The sequence below is a fragment of the Sporisorium graminicola genome, chromosome SGRAM_1, assembly GCF_005498985.1.
Source record: "Sporisorium graminicola strain CBS 10092 chromosome SGRAM_1, whole genome shotgun sequence".
Taxonomy (NCBI): Eukaryota; Fungi; Basidiomycota; class Ustilaginomycetes; order Ustilaginales; family Ustilaginaceae; genus Sporisorium; species Sporisorium graminicola.
Genome location: NC_043719.1, coordinates 787467 through 800381, shown reverse-complemented (window position 1 = coordinate 800381; position 12915 = coordinate 787467). Strand labels below are relative to the sequence as shown.

At 55.5% G+C, this 12915-nt stretch overlaps 5 protein-coding genes across 5 annotated transcripts; 2 read left to right on the top strand and 3 right to left on the bottom strand.

Annotated features, from left to right (window-relative positions):
- Positions 1-2196: 2196 nt before the first annotated feature.
- On the bottom strand, positions 2197-3527 carry EX895_000318 (uncharacterized protein; the record flags this gene model as incomplete). The annotated part of the gene is made up of 2 exons (XM_029880919.1): positions 2197-2469; positions 3414-3527. The coding sequence occupies 2 exons, from the start codon at positions 3525-3527 to the stop codon at positions 2197-2199; spliced, it is 387 nt and encodes a 128-aa protein (XP_029742305.1).
- A 798-nt stretch (positions 3528-4325) lies between these two features.
- EX895_000317 (uncharacterized protein) lies at positions 4326-5225 on the bottom strand (the record flags this gene model as incomplete). The annotated part of the gene is made up of 1 exon (XM_029880918.1): positions 4326-5225. One exon carries the CDS (start codon positions 5223-5225, stop codon positions 4326-4328), a length of 900 nt encoding a protein of 299 aa, XP_029742304.1.
- An 868-nt stretch (positions 5226-6093) lies between these two features.
- EX895_000316 (uncharacterized protein) lies at positions 6094-9048 on the top strand (the record flags this gene model as incomplete). The annotated part of the gene is made up of 1 exon (XM_029880917.1): positions 6094-9048. One exon carries the CDS (start codon positions 6094-6096, stop codon positions 9046-9048), a length of 2955 nt encoding a protein of 984 aa, XP_029742303.1.
- Positions 9049-9659: 611 nt separating this feature from the next.
- On the bottom strand, positions 9660-10256 carry EX895_000315 (uncharacterized protein; the record flags this gene model as incomplete). Its single annotated transcript, XM_029880916.1, has 1 exon — positions 9660-10256. One exon carries the CDS (start codon positions 10254-10256, stop codon positions 9660-9662), a length of 597 nt encoding a protein of 198 aa, XP_029742302.1.
- Positions 10257-11047: 791 nt separating this feature from the next.
- Positions 11048-12844, top strand: EX895_000314 (uncharacterized protein; the record flags this gene model as incomplete). Its single annotated transcript, XM_029880915.1, has 1 exon — positions 11048-12844. The coding sequence occupies one exon, from the start codon at positions 11048-11050 to the stop codon at positions 12842-12844; it is 1797 nt and encodes a 598-aa protein (XP_029742301.1).
- Positions 12845-12915: the final 71 nt, after the last annotated feature.

Sequence of the window (12915 nt, the reverse complement as noted above, 5' to 3'; positions counted from 1 at the left end):
TCACCCCGGGTGGCGCTTGCAGATGCAGTACGAAGACGACGAGGAGGATTGTGAGAGCGTCCGAGCAACAGAGGAGACTGGCGCGCAGGAAACGGATTGTCGGAGACGGATGCGTCGAGAGCTAGGTGATCACGACAGAATGGCGTTATCCGGGGTGCAGGAGTTAAGTGATGAGCAGTGGCAAGGGGTGTTGCAGTGTGCTCGCGTACAAACCAGTTGAGGGTGCGCAAGCGGTAGGGATGTGTGTGTGTGTGTGTGGCCGGGTGTCGAAAGACGTGGGCGGGATCGACAGGGCAGCAAGCAAAGCAGGCACGCAACGTCGCAGTGATGGCGTACAAACAAGAGCAAGGTGTGAAGCGAGATTTGGCAAAGGTGGAAGAAGGAGCGACGACCAAGAGCAGCTTGCGTGCGTAGTGTACGTGTGTGTGGTCGAGCCTGAGCCTGGTGGAAAAAAGGCAGAACCCGCACTCAGCTTGGCCTCGGCTCAATTTCAAAGGTCTCTGCGCCTTTTGCTCGGTTGCAACTTGGCAGTCGGAATTCGTCGATGGTGCAAGCGTGCGTCGAACGTGAGCAAAGCCGAGACGCTCTGGTTTCCGCGTTCGATGGTGCGCCACACGCTCCCGTGATTATCATATCGCTTCCGTAGAGCAGCAGCAGCAGCAGCAGCAGCAGCAGCTCAACACTCGAAGGGACAAGATCCGTAAAAGCACAAGCATTAAGCCCGAATTTCCTGTGTAGAGATGCTGTACCGAAGAACAGAAAACCCAGCTTTAGAATTTCGGCCCTCCGTGATCGCGGGCTCTGTGTGGGAAAGAACCGCGTGACCGTAAAGGGCTCAGCCACATCTGTTTCTTTTGCAAAAAATCAAGCCGATGGTGCCATCGCTTCCGACTCGGTTCTAGAGCATCACATGCAAATCACACCACCGCGCGAATCCCACCCTATCCAAGTGCACCCTGTTTCCCTTCCCAAGGGCAAGGCCAGATACGCACGCTGCACTCGCCGCGACAAGAGGCCGGTCTCGTATGTCTTGGAAGCGGTCTGCAGAGGCATGCGTCGACAGCAGGTGATCGAGCAGTGCGGCAAGCATGACCCAGCATGCCGAACAAAAAGGTTCTTGAACATGACTGGACGCGAAGAATGGACGGAGTGGGGAAGGAGGGGTCGCAGAGGTTGACCGGGATTGCTGACCGACACGATCCCTTGCAGTCCATTCGATGACGAGCTTGCGCGGATGTCTTTCGACAGCCGGACGTGGCTTGCATTCTGGCCTTCCATGCATCGAAGCATGAATTGTCGGTATATCGAGCTCCGGCTTGCTTGCCTCTCTCTCAGGGAGCGTGTCGGCTCGAAGTCATCTCTGTAGTGGCTACAACATAAGAGGTTGGGCATTGAGACACAGTCTCCCACCGGATTGCAAGACTCGAAAAAAGACTGCTTGAAAAAAGAAAGGAATGCCAAAATTGGGGACTCAAAAAAGAGGTGGAAATGGATACCAGTCTTGCGGGCATGATCTTCTCAAATCTGTCTGTCACCACGCCCCTGAATCGCGGGGCCAGAACAGGACGCTCACCACGTGCACCCGCACGCTCAAGCGACGGCATGGCTGAGGTAGTTCACAAGGCGAAGAGGAAGGGAGAGTCACTAATGTGCGTTTGATTTTTGGGTGGGTAGAGTGGATCGCATGCACAAGGCGGTACGACTGGCTTGTGAGGTGTAGAGACAAAGCTTGCACAAGGCTTCTACAGTAAGTGAAAAGGGGGCAAGATTAACGAGTCCGAGACATCCTGACAACTAGCAAGTCTGTGGATGCAGGTGCAGCAGCCAGAAACTACCACTGCTCTCCTCATCCTAGCTAGTGTGCAGTTGAAATGACGTCCGAAGCTCGAATAGGAGGGACTCCTTCCTCGGGTCGCAAGAAGAAGTGAGAAAGATGCTGGAAGAGAACAAAGAGTTGTACAGAAAAGATGCATTCGCCGAGGAAGGAGCGTGTTGATGTCTTTTTGCACGTTTGCTGCCGGAGTCCGATGACACACCCGCCGAGAGTTCAGCTAAGCGCCAATCGTGGACTCCGTATCAACAGCGACGTGGATCGAGAGGAGGGTTGAAAAGATATGAGGCCGCGACAATGAGAACAAGAAAACCGGAACAACTACTGATGCCTAGAGGAAACCAAGAAAGTGCTTAGCAAAACACTTAGTTGTCCTTGGTCTCAGCAGTCTCCTTCTTGGACGACTTGCGGGCAATGATCTTCTTGCGGTCCTCGTCGAGCTTGAGGCTGGTGATGACCACGTTGGAAGGGTGGATGCCAAGGGGGACAGTGGCACCGTTGGTCTTCTCACGGTGGATGCGCTCGATGTTGATGACCCACTTCTTGCGGTACACCTGGGTGACCTTGCCCTCAGCGCCCTTGGACGAACCACGGACGATCAGGACCTCGTCATCCTTGCGGACAGGGAGCGAACGGATCTGTTGCAGAGGAGAGCAAGGAGGATAGATTGGAATGGAAAAACAAGTCAGTAAGGGCTACTGCGCGATCAAGGTATATCTGGAATCTGCATGCAATCATCCACGTCGAGTTTGGAGCCGTTACGCGTAACTGAGCGTAGACGGACTTGCAGAGAGTGAGTCGACGTCATAGAGCCCGGTCGTCGGAAATGCCATGTTCCCGGAAACAGGAGTACGAGTGTCGATGCTGAGAGAGAATATTGGTGTTAGGAAGTGGTGCTTGTCGCTGCCACCATATTTGTGTACGTGTCTTTGTCTGTGGTAGTGCCCGACTTGAGTCCTATATCATTTGTGCTAGCTGACCGCGCATCACATCGAAAAGATTGCGTTCTCCCATACTGCAATATCATTGTCCCTTCTGAACAGCTACTGTCGTTCCACCTTCCATCGCATGATCGCTGCCTTAAATGTCCTTGGCAGCACCTCTTCGTCGACACATCGTTTGCAACATCAACGAGCTCTCTACATATCGAACGAGACTGGTTCCAGGGAGCCCAGGTACATGAAATAGAGGTGGTCTTCCAGCTTCATGCAACGGGTATAATGCGGTCGCCTTGGTGCATTTCGCCTGCCTGCTAGAACGGCGGTAATGTCCCTCCTCCCCCATTTCGTCTGCCGGCCGAACTGACTTGTCAATGATACCGAAATGCTGCTGCATGGGGTGGTGCTGAGGGTGGACAAAGGCATGAATGCTGCGTTGAATGAATAGATGCATACAGAATGCTGCGCGATTTTCGAAGTTTCCAATTGTCTGCGATGCTGTTGTCGATTCTGTTCTGATGATGCGCTAAACCAGGTCGGAATAGAATGCGCGGTGCTGAACTGGTGGCTGAACGGGCTGCGTATTTGTGGCTGATCTGTCGAACGTCGGGTGATTGCTGCATATTGAATAACGGCATACTTACGCCATGCTCAGCGCGGAGCTCCTTGTTGAGCGAGGCCGAGAGGATCTTTCTTCGGATGTGGGCAGGGGCATCAAAGTGAGCCTTGCGAGAAACTCGGCGCGACGAGGAGACCATCTTGACGAATATGTGATATGACGAGGTGAGGAGGGTTGGTGGTGGATGATGAGAGGAGCGACGGCGACGACGATCAAAGCACTCACCCGTGCTTCGCTGGTGCTGCTGCTTCTGCCCGCTGCTGCTCTATGCTTGCTCCAAACTATGAGAAGATTCGTCCAGGACGCTCTCCAGTTCTCTCCGACAGCCTCACACACACACACACACACAGGGCCACACAGCACGGCTCTGGGCCCGTTGAGGCCACTTCGAGTTCTCCGTCTTTCGACGAGACTGCGCTACGCTGCCTGAATCTGAGCGTCGCAGATACACGGTAGCGTGGCCACTATCTCGAACGTGCTTTCTACTTCTGATGCTGAGGGGGCCGTCTGCTGCCTCAAGGTCCGATTTTCTGGCCAGTTTGATACAAGCAATGCGCCACTTCAAAGTATTTTTATATTTGGAGGTTTCGAATATGCAGAAAAGCTTGTTAGTGACACGTGATTAGGCTCAAAACCGGCCGAGCAGAGGCTTAACAACAAATTCCCATATCTACAACATCGCCGATGTACTCTTCGCTCAATACCCGATGATGGCTCATGCATATGGTCTACTTTGTGCCCGTCGCGGGCCGACTGGGCTTTTGCTGGCACAGAGTGCGGAGCGTCTTTGGCAGTGCAGGCTTTCACGCAAATGAGCTGTCCTGTATGGTTGAGAATTGTCAATGTGCACTGTTATCGAACGTAGCGATGGTGACATGAACGGTTCATCGAGAGAGAGAGCAATGACTGAGTAACGAGGGTCAAGCGAAATCGGCGGTTATGCAGCCAAACGATCGATGACAGCTCTGGCTCCACCGGATGCAGGATCACCCGAAGCAGCTGCTGTCGACGATATTGAGCCACTGCCGTTGTCGGCTACTTTACTGCTAGTCTGCTGGCCAGCATTGGCGTCTGCTTCACCGTCATCGCTCCAGCTCTCCAGCTCGTCCTCTTCGACTACGGGATGGTAACGATACTCGGAGCGTCCACTACCAGATCGCGAGGCAGCCGAGTTGGCCGAAGCCTTGGAAAGCGGCAAGGTGCGGTAGGTGCCATGACGAAGGTGCAGCGCATACGAGTAGAGCACGAGGGCAAAGTAGATCTTAATGAGCCAGCCGAGGCCCAGAACGGCAGCCGAGAAGTCCTTCTCCTCCTTCCAGATGCGTTGTGCGCTGATCTTGCGCTGCTCGGGTGTGAGCTGGTCGTGATGCAGTTTGGCCATCTGTTCGGGCGTCCTGTACTGCGACTCGATAGACTCGATGAGGTCCATGAGGCCCGTCTGATGCGACGACTGATTGGTGGTCGGACGGCCGTCGTGCGGGGTAAAGTAGAACCAGTTGAACGTGAATAGGAGCGTCCAGAATGTCGAGATCATGTGGTCGAGCGTGAAAAAGTGTGCATACGTAAGCACGTGCTGAGCGTCTTCATCAGAAATGCCCTTGAGTCCCCACAGGAAGACGACGATGGTTGCTATCGAGTAGAGGTACAAGGCCACCTGAGCAAATGTGCCGCCCTGGAAGACGGCAAGGATGCCATAGACACCGGCCGTCTTATTGAAGAGTGCGAACAAGGTCAAGATAGAAGCACCAATCTTGAGGTCCATGAACCCGAGGAACGAGGTGATGGCATGGTGGAATGACGGCAGGTTGGGTAGCCGCAAGTAGAGGCGCGACGACATGGCTGCGTGTGTGTCGATTGCCCGAGGCAGATGTGCCGTACCAGGAGCGAGAGGGACGAAAGATAGGGCTCGACGAACTGACTTGGTTATGTGATCGGTGTAGCTGCTACTAAAGGACCCAGCGTCGAGTATGAGGAGGTGCAACCTAGGGGCGCGGGCGAAACAGAACAAGTTGTCAGAGGTTGATGGAAGGTGGAGGATCGAGGTCTAGTTGTTCTAACGACAGAGCATGGTCCCTTGTTATTTGCGAGCGAGGCGATCTCTGCGCTTCTTTGCTATGGATCAGCGAGGCAAGATAGGGTACAGAGTGTCGACACGGACGGCGACCTGTCGATAATGGCAAAAGGAGTCTTGTGCGGTTTGTGCTGTCTGTGCCAAAGCGCGTCGCTGTCGTTTTGGCCACGACTCGGAAGTCGGTCGATGTGGTTTCGAAGTTGAAAGCCCAAAAAAGCACAGACAGGCACAGAGACGCGCCCTCCGACTCAGAGTGGAGGGGAATGTGAGAAAAGTAAAACAAGCGCTTGCTGAGCCTGAGAAAAAGAAACGAGAAAAAGAAACAAACAACACACCAACACAAAGATGCACAATCAGGCACAACAGGCACAACAGGTACAGCTGACATGCATGCTGCACAATGCCGAAAAACACTGCCCGGCGCAATGCTCTCCCTTGCCTTTCCCAACCACCATCTACCATCATCCTGTTTGAGAAGACAACAAACCACAAAGCCAGCTATCGAGGATGCAGCCGAGCAGCCCTAACGCTTTGTGATCGTGTCACACAGGGCTCACATCGACACAGCAGGACGACGAACGAGTGACTTTGCTCTTCAGCAACCCATTCGTTTCAAGACGAGGGCCGCTTCACCATGTCGAAAGCAGTCTCGCAGAGGGCATCTGCCAACTCCCTCCGCAGTAACGGAAAGCAACATAAACGCCATGTTTCTCTCCGCAATCTGCCAGACCAGCCTGGTCCCGAGGATCACATTCCACCGTCGCTCGCCCTAGATGCACGTTCGCCTCGCGACTCTTCCTTCTCTAGCAGCTCGACGGAGCAGCAATTCGGCGTAGAACCCTCAACAGGCCATGATGCTGCTCATGCAGCCAGCAGCGGGACTTTCCCTAACTCAAGAAATCAAGCGCTTGTGCCTCCCCCTATCCACAGCCGCACCGGAAGCCATATCCGCCGACCCACCGAAGCATATGCGGAGGAGCTTGATCGCCTCCTCGAATCCGAGGGCGAGGATGGTGTAAACCTCATCAAAGTGGTCGAGCGTCAAGATGTGTTCCATCTGATCCATCAGATTCGTTCGGATCTGCGCAAGACCATTGACACGCATCTCAGCTGGGAGGAGCTCACCTCGGTCGACCTCAACTTTTCGCTCGTCCGCCCGCTCGCCATCAAGTACAGCAACTACCGCTCCATCGCCATCCTCTACTGCCTAATGCTCAACCGCATCTTTTTTCAACGCGAGGCTGGTCGCGATCTTGCCTTTCAGTCGGTCAACAATACCCGCGCAGCGCTCTGTGAGCTGCTCGCCATGAAACTGCTTCGCACCTTTTCCAATGACGGCCTGGAGCTTGTCACGTCGCTTACCGCCAGCTTCCATCCTTTGGCTGGCGCAACTTACGCCGAGCTCCAGGAGCTGGATCTGTCTACATCCCATATTGACCTGGCAGACATCACCAAGCACGGTCTGGCTGCCAAGCAATGCTCCAGCACGCTCGACCTCGCTATTGCGTCGTCGGCGAAACGATTCATCTCGACGCCGCTCTGCCAGCGCTGCATCGACGGCATCTGGCATGGCAAAGTCGTCTTGGCGCCGCTCCAGGCGTCACACGCCATTCTCAACGACAGCTACAAGAAACGCCCACTCAGCATCTACGACCCCACCAAAGCTCCCTTGCTCAACCATTTGCGCCTTCGCGTGCCTTCGATCCGCAGCAAGCTCGAGTTCATCACGTTTGTCATCATCCTCATCCTCTACGTCGCTGCTCTGGCTCAGAAGGGAAGTCCGACGTGGACGGTGCAGGAGACGCTCTTCTCAATCTGGCTGTTTGGCTTTGCCGTCGATGAGCTGGCACAGCTGCAGGAGCATGGTCTATCGCACTACCTTGGCACCATCTACAACCTCATCGATGCGCTCTTCTGCATCATCTCGTTTTGCTGGTTTGGCCTGCGCATCTCGGCTCTGCAGCATGGAATGCCGGACCGAAGCGATCTCAGCTTCGATTGTTTGGCGCTTGGTGCCGTTTTGCTGTGTCCTCGAGTGGCGAGCTCGCTCGTGCAGGACAACGTGGTGCTGCTCAGCCTCAAAGCCATGTTGTCCGACTTTGCGTTCTTCACCGTGCTGGCCATGATCTGCTTTTCGGGCTTCGCGTACACTTTCTACTCACTGGCGTCCGAGGAGCGCTGGACGTTCAAGGCGGTGCTCTGGCTCATGCTCAAGGTGTGGTTTGGCAGCTCGTATCTTGGATTTGATGAAGCCAAAAGCTTTTCGTTGACGTTTGGTCCGCCGCTCATGATCATTTACACGATTATGAGCAACACGTTACTGTTGACGGTGCTCATCTCGCTGCTGAGCAACACGTTCCAGGTGGTGGCTATGAACGCCAACGAGGAGGCCATGTTTCAATTCGCTTGCAAGACCATGTCCGGCATCACGACGGATGCCATCTTTTCGTACCAGCCCCCGCTCAATCTGCTGGCTGTGGCCGTCGTCATGCCACTCAGCTTTGTTGTCTCGCCACGCTGGCTGCACAAAATCAACGTCTTCTTGATACGGCTGACGAGCTTCCATGTTTTGCTCGTGATTCACTTTTGCGAGCTCAATGTGTTTGGGCATGGGATCAGCTTGACGGCGGAGAAGGGGAAGAGCTTGTTGAATCGGGTTCCGTTCTTTACTTCGGGGTTGGATGGATCAAGTTCGGACGTAATTGAGGCGGCTTTCGACTATCAGGCGCCACAAGACAAGGACGAGTGGCAAGTGGAGGAGGATGCTTCGGGTGACGAGGCGGATGCAGAGGTCGAGGTGGAGGGGGAGGATGGAAGGGGTGTTGGTGCGAAGAGGCGGACTCACAATGGACAAGAGGCAGGCAGTTGGGAGGAGAACGCTGCAGGGCAGCTGGAGCACAGCTTGTCGGGGGAGCCTGCAGGGAAGGCGCGAGAGTCGGAACACGATCGGGGCTCTGCGATTGCATCGAAGCAGTCGCAGCAGACACATCCTTCGGCGGCGGCGGATGCTTCGTCACAGCAAGATGCGATGCCTCGAACATTTACACAGTCGTCGCTCGCCAACAGTGTCAGCTCCCGCCGCACTCGCGATGCACCCCTCAACCGCTCCAGGCAGCTGCTCCGCCGTGGACCGGAACCGCGAGGACTGGGCTCGCTCAGCTCTCCGCTCGCCAAACTGTTCAACCGCGCTTTCGACCCGGACGAGATCGAGGGCAACGTCCCCAAACGTTCTTCGTCCACGCGCCGCTTCGAGCGGTCGCAGAGCCCTACTCGCTCACACTCGGCTTCGCGGCTGGTCGATCTGAGTGATCCCCGGTCGCAGGATTCGAGCCCATCCCGCGCCGCGCCGCGCAAACACCTGAAGCATGCCGATTCGAATCAAGAGTCCAGTGCAGCTGGCGGCGCATCGACGCTGGCTGCTATCGGTGAAGGGTCCAGTGGCGGCGAGGTGGATACGCTGTTTAACAAGGACAGTCTAGAGGCGGAGCTTAGGGATGTAGCCCGCAGAGTGCAGGAGATGGAAGCGAGAGGAAAGAGGATGGAGGATTTGCTCCTGCAGCTGCTCGAGAAGCAGAGCGGTCCCAATTAGGGGTGCTGTAGGGTGAGAGCACATACATCGACTCTGTTTTGACGATCGCAATAGATACGTGGACTCTTGTAGCATGATTGACGTCTCCATACAGACAGTACAGAGCCGTGTCGTGAACAAGATCACCGGACCAGCTTTGGGAGCTATTTGAATGTTGCAGCAAAAGTATATGAATGTTCCAGTCTGCTCTGCAGTCATCTAAGGCGCTTTGGCGGAGTGGTTATCGCGTGGCACTAGAATCATTCATCATTCTAGAGCAAATCCTGCTCAACAAAATATGCCATTCCCTCTGGGAGCATAGGTTCAAATCCTGTAGGCGTCGTTTCTTTTTTGCACCTTTTATGCTACTCTCCGATCAATGTTCACAGGGCGATACTTCGTAGCTGCTAAGCTTCGGAGTCAAACTGTTCCTGTCAAAGGCCGGAGACAAGCTTGCCGCTCAATGTCGGGTGCGTGTTAATGTGGGTGATATGGGTAAAACGGAGTGGACGAAGAAAGCTGGGGTATATTGGTGCTAGCTTGACAATAGCTTGACTACAATGCAATGCGGAAGAGTGTTTCTAATTAGGGTCACCAGCGGAGTCGGACTTCTGGGAGAACCCACTGTGGCACTAATGATACTGATGCGAGCTAGGTGGCGCACCAGAAGCATTCAGAGCGTCGAGTTGAGCCAGGTGATCAGCCAGATCGTCCAAGGGCGTTCTTTCTTGCGGAAGCGGTTCTGCTTGCTGCGGATCCTTTGGCCCTGCCACCACCGCCGCCGCTGACGCATCCATCGGTTGCGCCTCCCTCATCGCCGCGCCGCTATTGCTCGTCGTTGGTAGCAATACGTCACCATGCCATCCCGGCGCTACCCTTCTCAGCATCTCTCGCTGCTGGTCCTCCTTCTGCCTCTGCCTAGCCTCGAGATACTGCTGGTGCTTGGCCAGCAGCTGGTCCACGGTGGCCGAGCTGGGCGTGTTCGGATCCAGGACGTACGATTCGAGGCTGAAAGGATAGACAAAGTAGGCAGAGATATCAGCGGGCAAAGGGTGCAGATCCGGCGGGAGTTTGATGGGTTTGGGTAGGGAGACAGAGGGAGATTTGATGAGCGGTACGCGCGAGGCGAGCGAGTAGAGCTGGTTTTTGGATGTTGACGGGGCGCTGGATGCGATGGAAGGGTGTGTGGAGGTCGAGCCTGCCGCCGCCATCGAGTTGGTGGTCGACATCCTGCGGTGAGTCTCGGTCTTCGTGGAGGAGGCGGATAAGCCAGGAAACAAGACGAGCGTGGTTGAGGAAGCTTGGGTATTCAGCGGGGGCCAAGTCAAGATTGCGGTCCGAAGTTGGTCATGCGTCTCCGGCCCCGTCAAATCATACGATCTAGAAGATAGAGAGGATGGTAGCGATGAAGAAGGTTCATATCATATAGAAGAGGTCATTTGATGGTTGGCACTGCACGGACCCCTAACTGAGGTGTGTAGAACCTCCCTTGCGTGTATGTATGCTTTGTTCGCCTTGGCTGGCTCCTCGCGGCTGCTATTTTGGTCGTGGAACCCCAAAACGCGGAGATCTAACGCGAGAAAGGGACCGCACAGACGCATAGAGAGACCAAGAGCGTGCGTGCGTGCGATCAGAATCCATCCCGAAGCTTCTCTCTCTAAATTAGGAAAATTCGGGACAAACCGAGGCCTTTTTCAAGATTGCGTGTGAGTGAGACCTTCGCTTTCACTCTTACTTTGCTCGTACGATCAACAGACACACTCCACCAATCTTGCTTTTCGAGACGTCACCTTCGACGACTCGTTCGGATCGACCGACACCAATCGGACGAGGTTCCGGAACATAGAGATAAGCCAACGCCGCCGACGACGGCAGCACCGATCAACGACTGCGCATTTCAAGCTTGCTCTGCGTGAGCATCTGCGCTCTTTATTCCTCACACACCATCTGCAATTCTGCACAACTGCTCAGAAGAGCTGCAACGGGCATGCGAGCGGAGGCAGGTCTGTCACGACCAACCATGCCTTCAGCACCAATGTCTTCGACGCGACGTGGCAGTGTCGCCGCTGTCACATCGTCACCCATGCACGACGACGCGTATTCGACAGCCACCACCTCCAACAAACAGCGCAGACTTAGTAGTTACGCTTCCCAGCGCTTGAGAGGTAAATCCTCACGCTTCTCAACACTGACTGTACTGCTCTTGGTCCTACTCGCGGCGCTCTTCCTGGCACCCACCGCTTCAGCATCCGAAGGCGACCGTTCGCCCGAATACCGTCTCTGCGTCAACTCGTGCACAGCCGACGTGTGCCGAGACAACGTCGACGACGGCACCATGCTCGCGCATCGGCTGCCCTTCATCCTCCGCCTCACACGCTGGACATGCGAAGACGACTGCAAGTACCACTGCACCCACCGCGTTACCAACGACGCCGTAGAACGCGTCCACAAGATCCAGCATGATGCACGTCTCGAGGTCGAGCAACTCGCAAAATCCCAACCCATCTCTGCCTCGGCCAAAGCAGAGCGTATCCGCGGCATCGTCGAGACCCAAATGTCCGCGCTGCGTCCCGTGCAGAAGCAGATGGTGCAGTTCCACGGCAAGTGGGTGTTCATCCGCTTCTTGGGCGCACAGGAGCCCTTGTCGGTGCTGTTTAGTCTGCTTAACTTGAAGGTGCACTGGAATGCGCTGTTCATGATGCGCAAACAGCTGCCGGATGCGTTTCCGTTGAAGCTGGTCTACATCGTCCATACGCTTATTAGCATGAATGCCTGGTTGTGGTCCGCCGTCTTTCACACCAGGGACAAGAACTGGACCGAGAAACTGGACTATTTCAGCGCAGGTTCGGTCATCATGTCGGCCTTCTTTTTCAGCGCTACTCGGCTGTTCAGGATTGCTCCGGGGAGCGATAGATTCGCGCTCTTAAGGAGAGTGTGCATGGGTGCATTGGGACTGCATGTGCTCTACCTCAGTATTGGGCGCTTCGACTACGCCTACAACATGGCGGCCAACGTCGTGGTCGGCTTGATCCACACTCTGCTGTGGTTGGCGTACTCGCTTCGACCGACGACGTTCCCGTCCAACCCGCTGGTCGATCGCACGGCCTACTCTCGCGCGGCGATGCGCGCAGCCAAGCCGTCGCTCTCGGCGCTCTCGACGCCGGCGCCGCTTAGCAACGGCGCAGCTACACCGCCCGTGCCTGTCTCCACCAACATCGGTCCACCGAGTTCACACCCGAAACAGCGTCGTCGGCTGCAGCTCATCCTCGGTCTCATGTCGGCATCCGTGTTGCTAGAGCTGCTCGATTTCCCGCCCATCCTGCGTGTTCTGGATGCGCATGCGCTGTGGCACCTGGCCACAGTGCCCATCACCAAGATGTGGTACGATTGGCTCGTCAACGATGCGAAGGAGTGCGTCAGCACCGGATGGTGGCTCTCGGACCGCTCGGTCGGAGTGCAGGGTGGAGAGCTCGCATCGACGTTGGAGCATCTGAGCGAGAAACTCAAGGGCAGAGCGGCAAGCTTGGCGCAGAACATTGAGCTGAATGTGTTGACGAGCAAGCTCAACGACTTGGCGAACAAGGCCGGATTCAGTGGCAGAGTTGGCAGTGTGAATGGGAACGCGGGCGCGAGTGGCGGCTTGAATGGCGCTAGTGGATTGGGGTTGGACATGGTCGAACAGCAGCAGACGGTTCATGGCGGAGTGGCAACCAGTACAAGTATTGTATTGGGGTCAACCTCGTTGACCGACCGTGATGCAGCTGGTGCTAGTGGTGGTAGCGGCGGCATCGGCACGGGCAAGGCGAAGAACTGGTAGCTCTGTCGGTTTGCCAAATGTACAGTAGGCTGCTTCACATGCTCACCTCAAGACAGCTTCGGAAGCGCAGG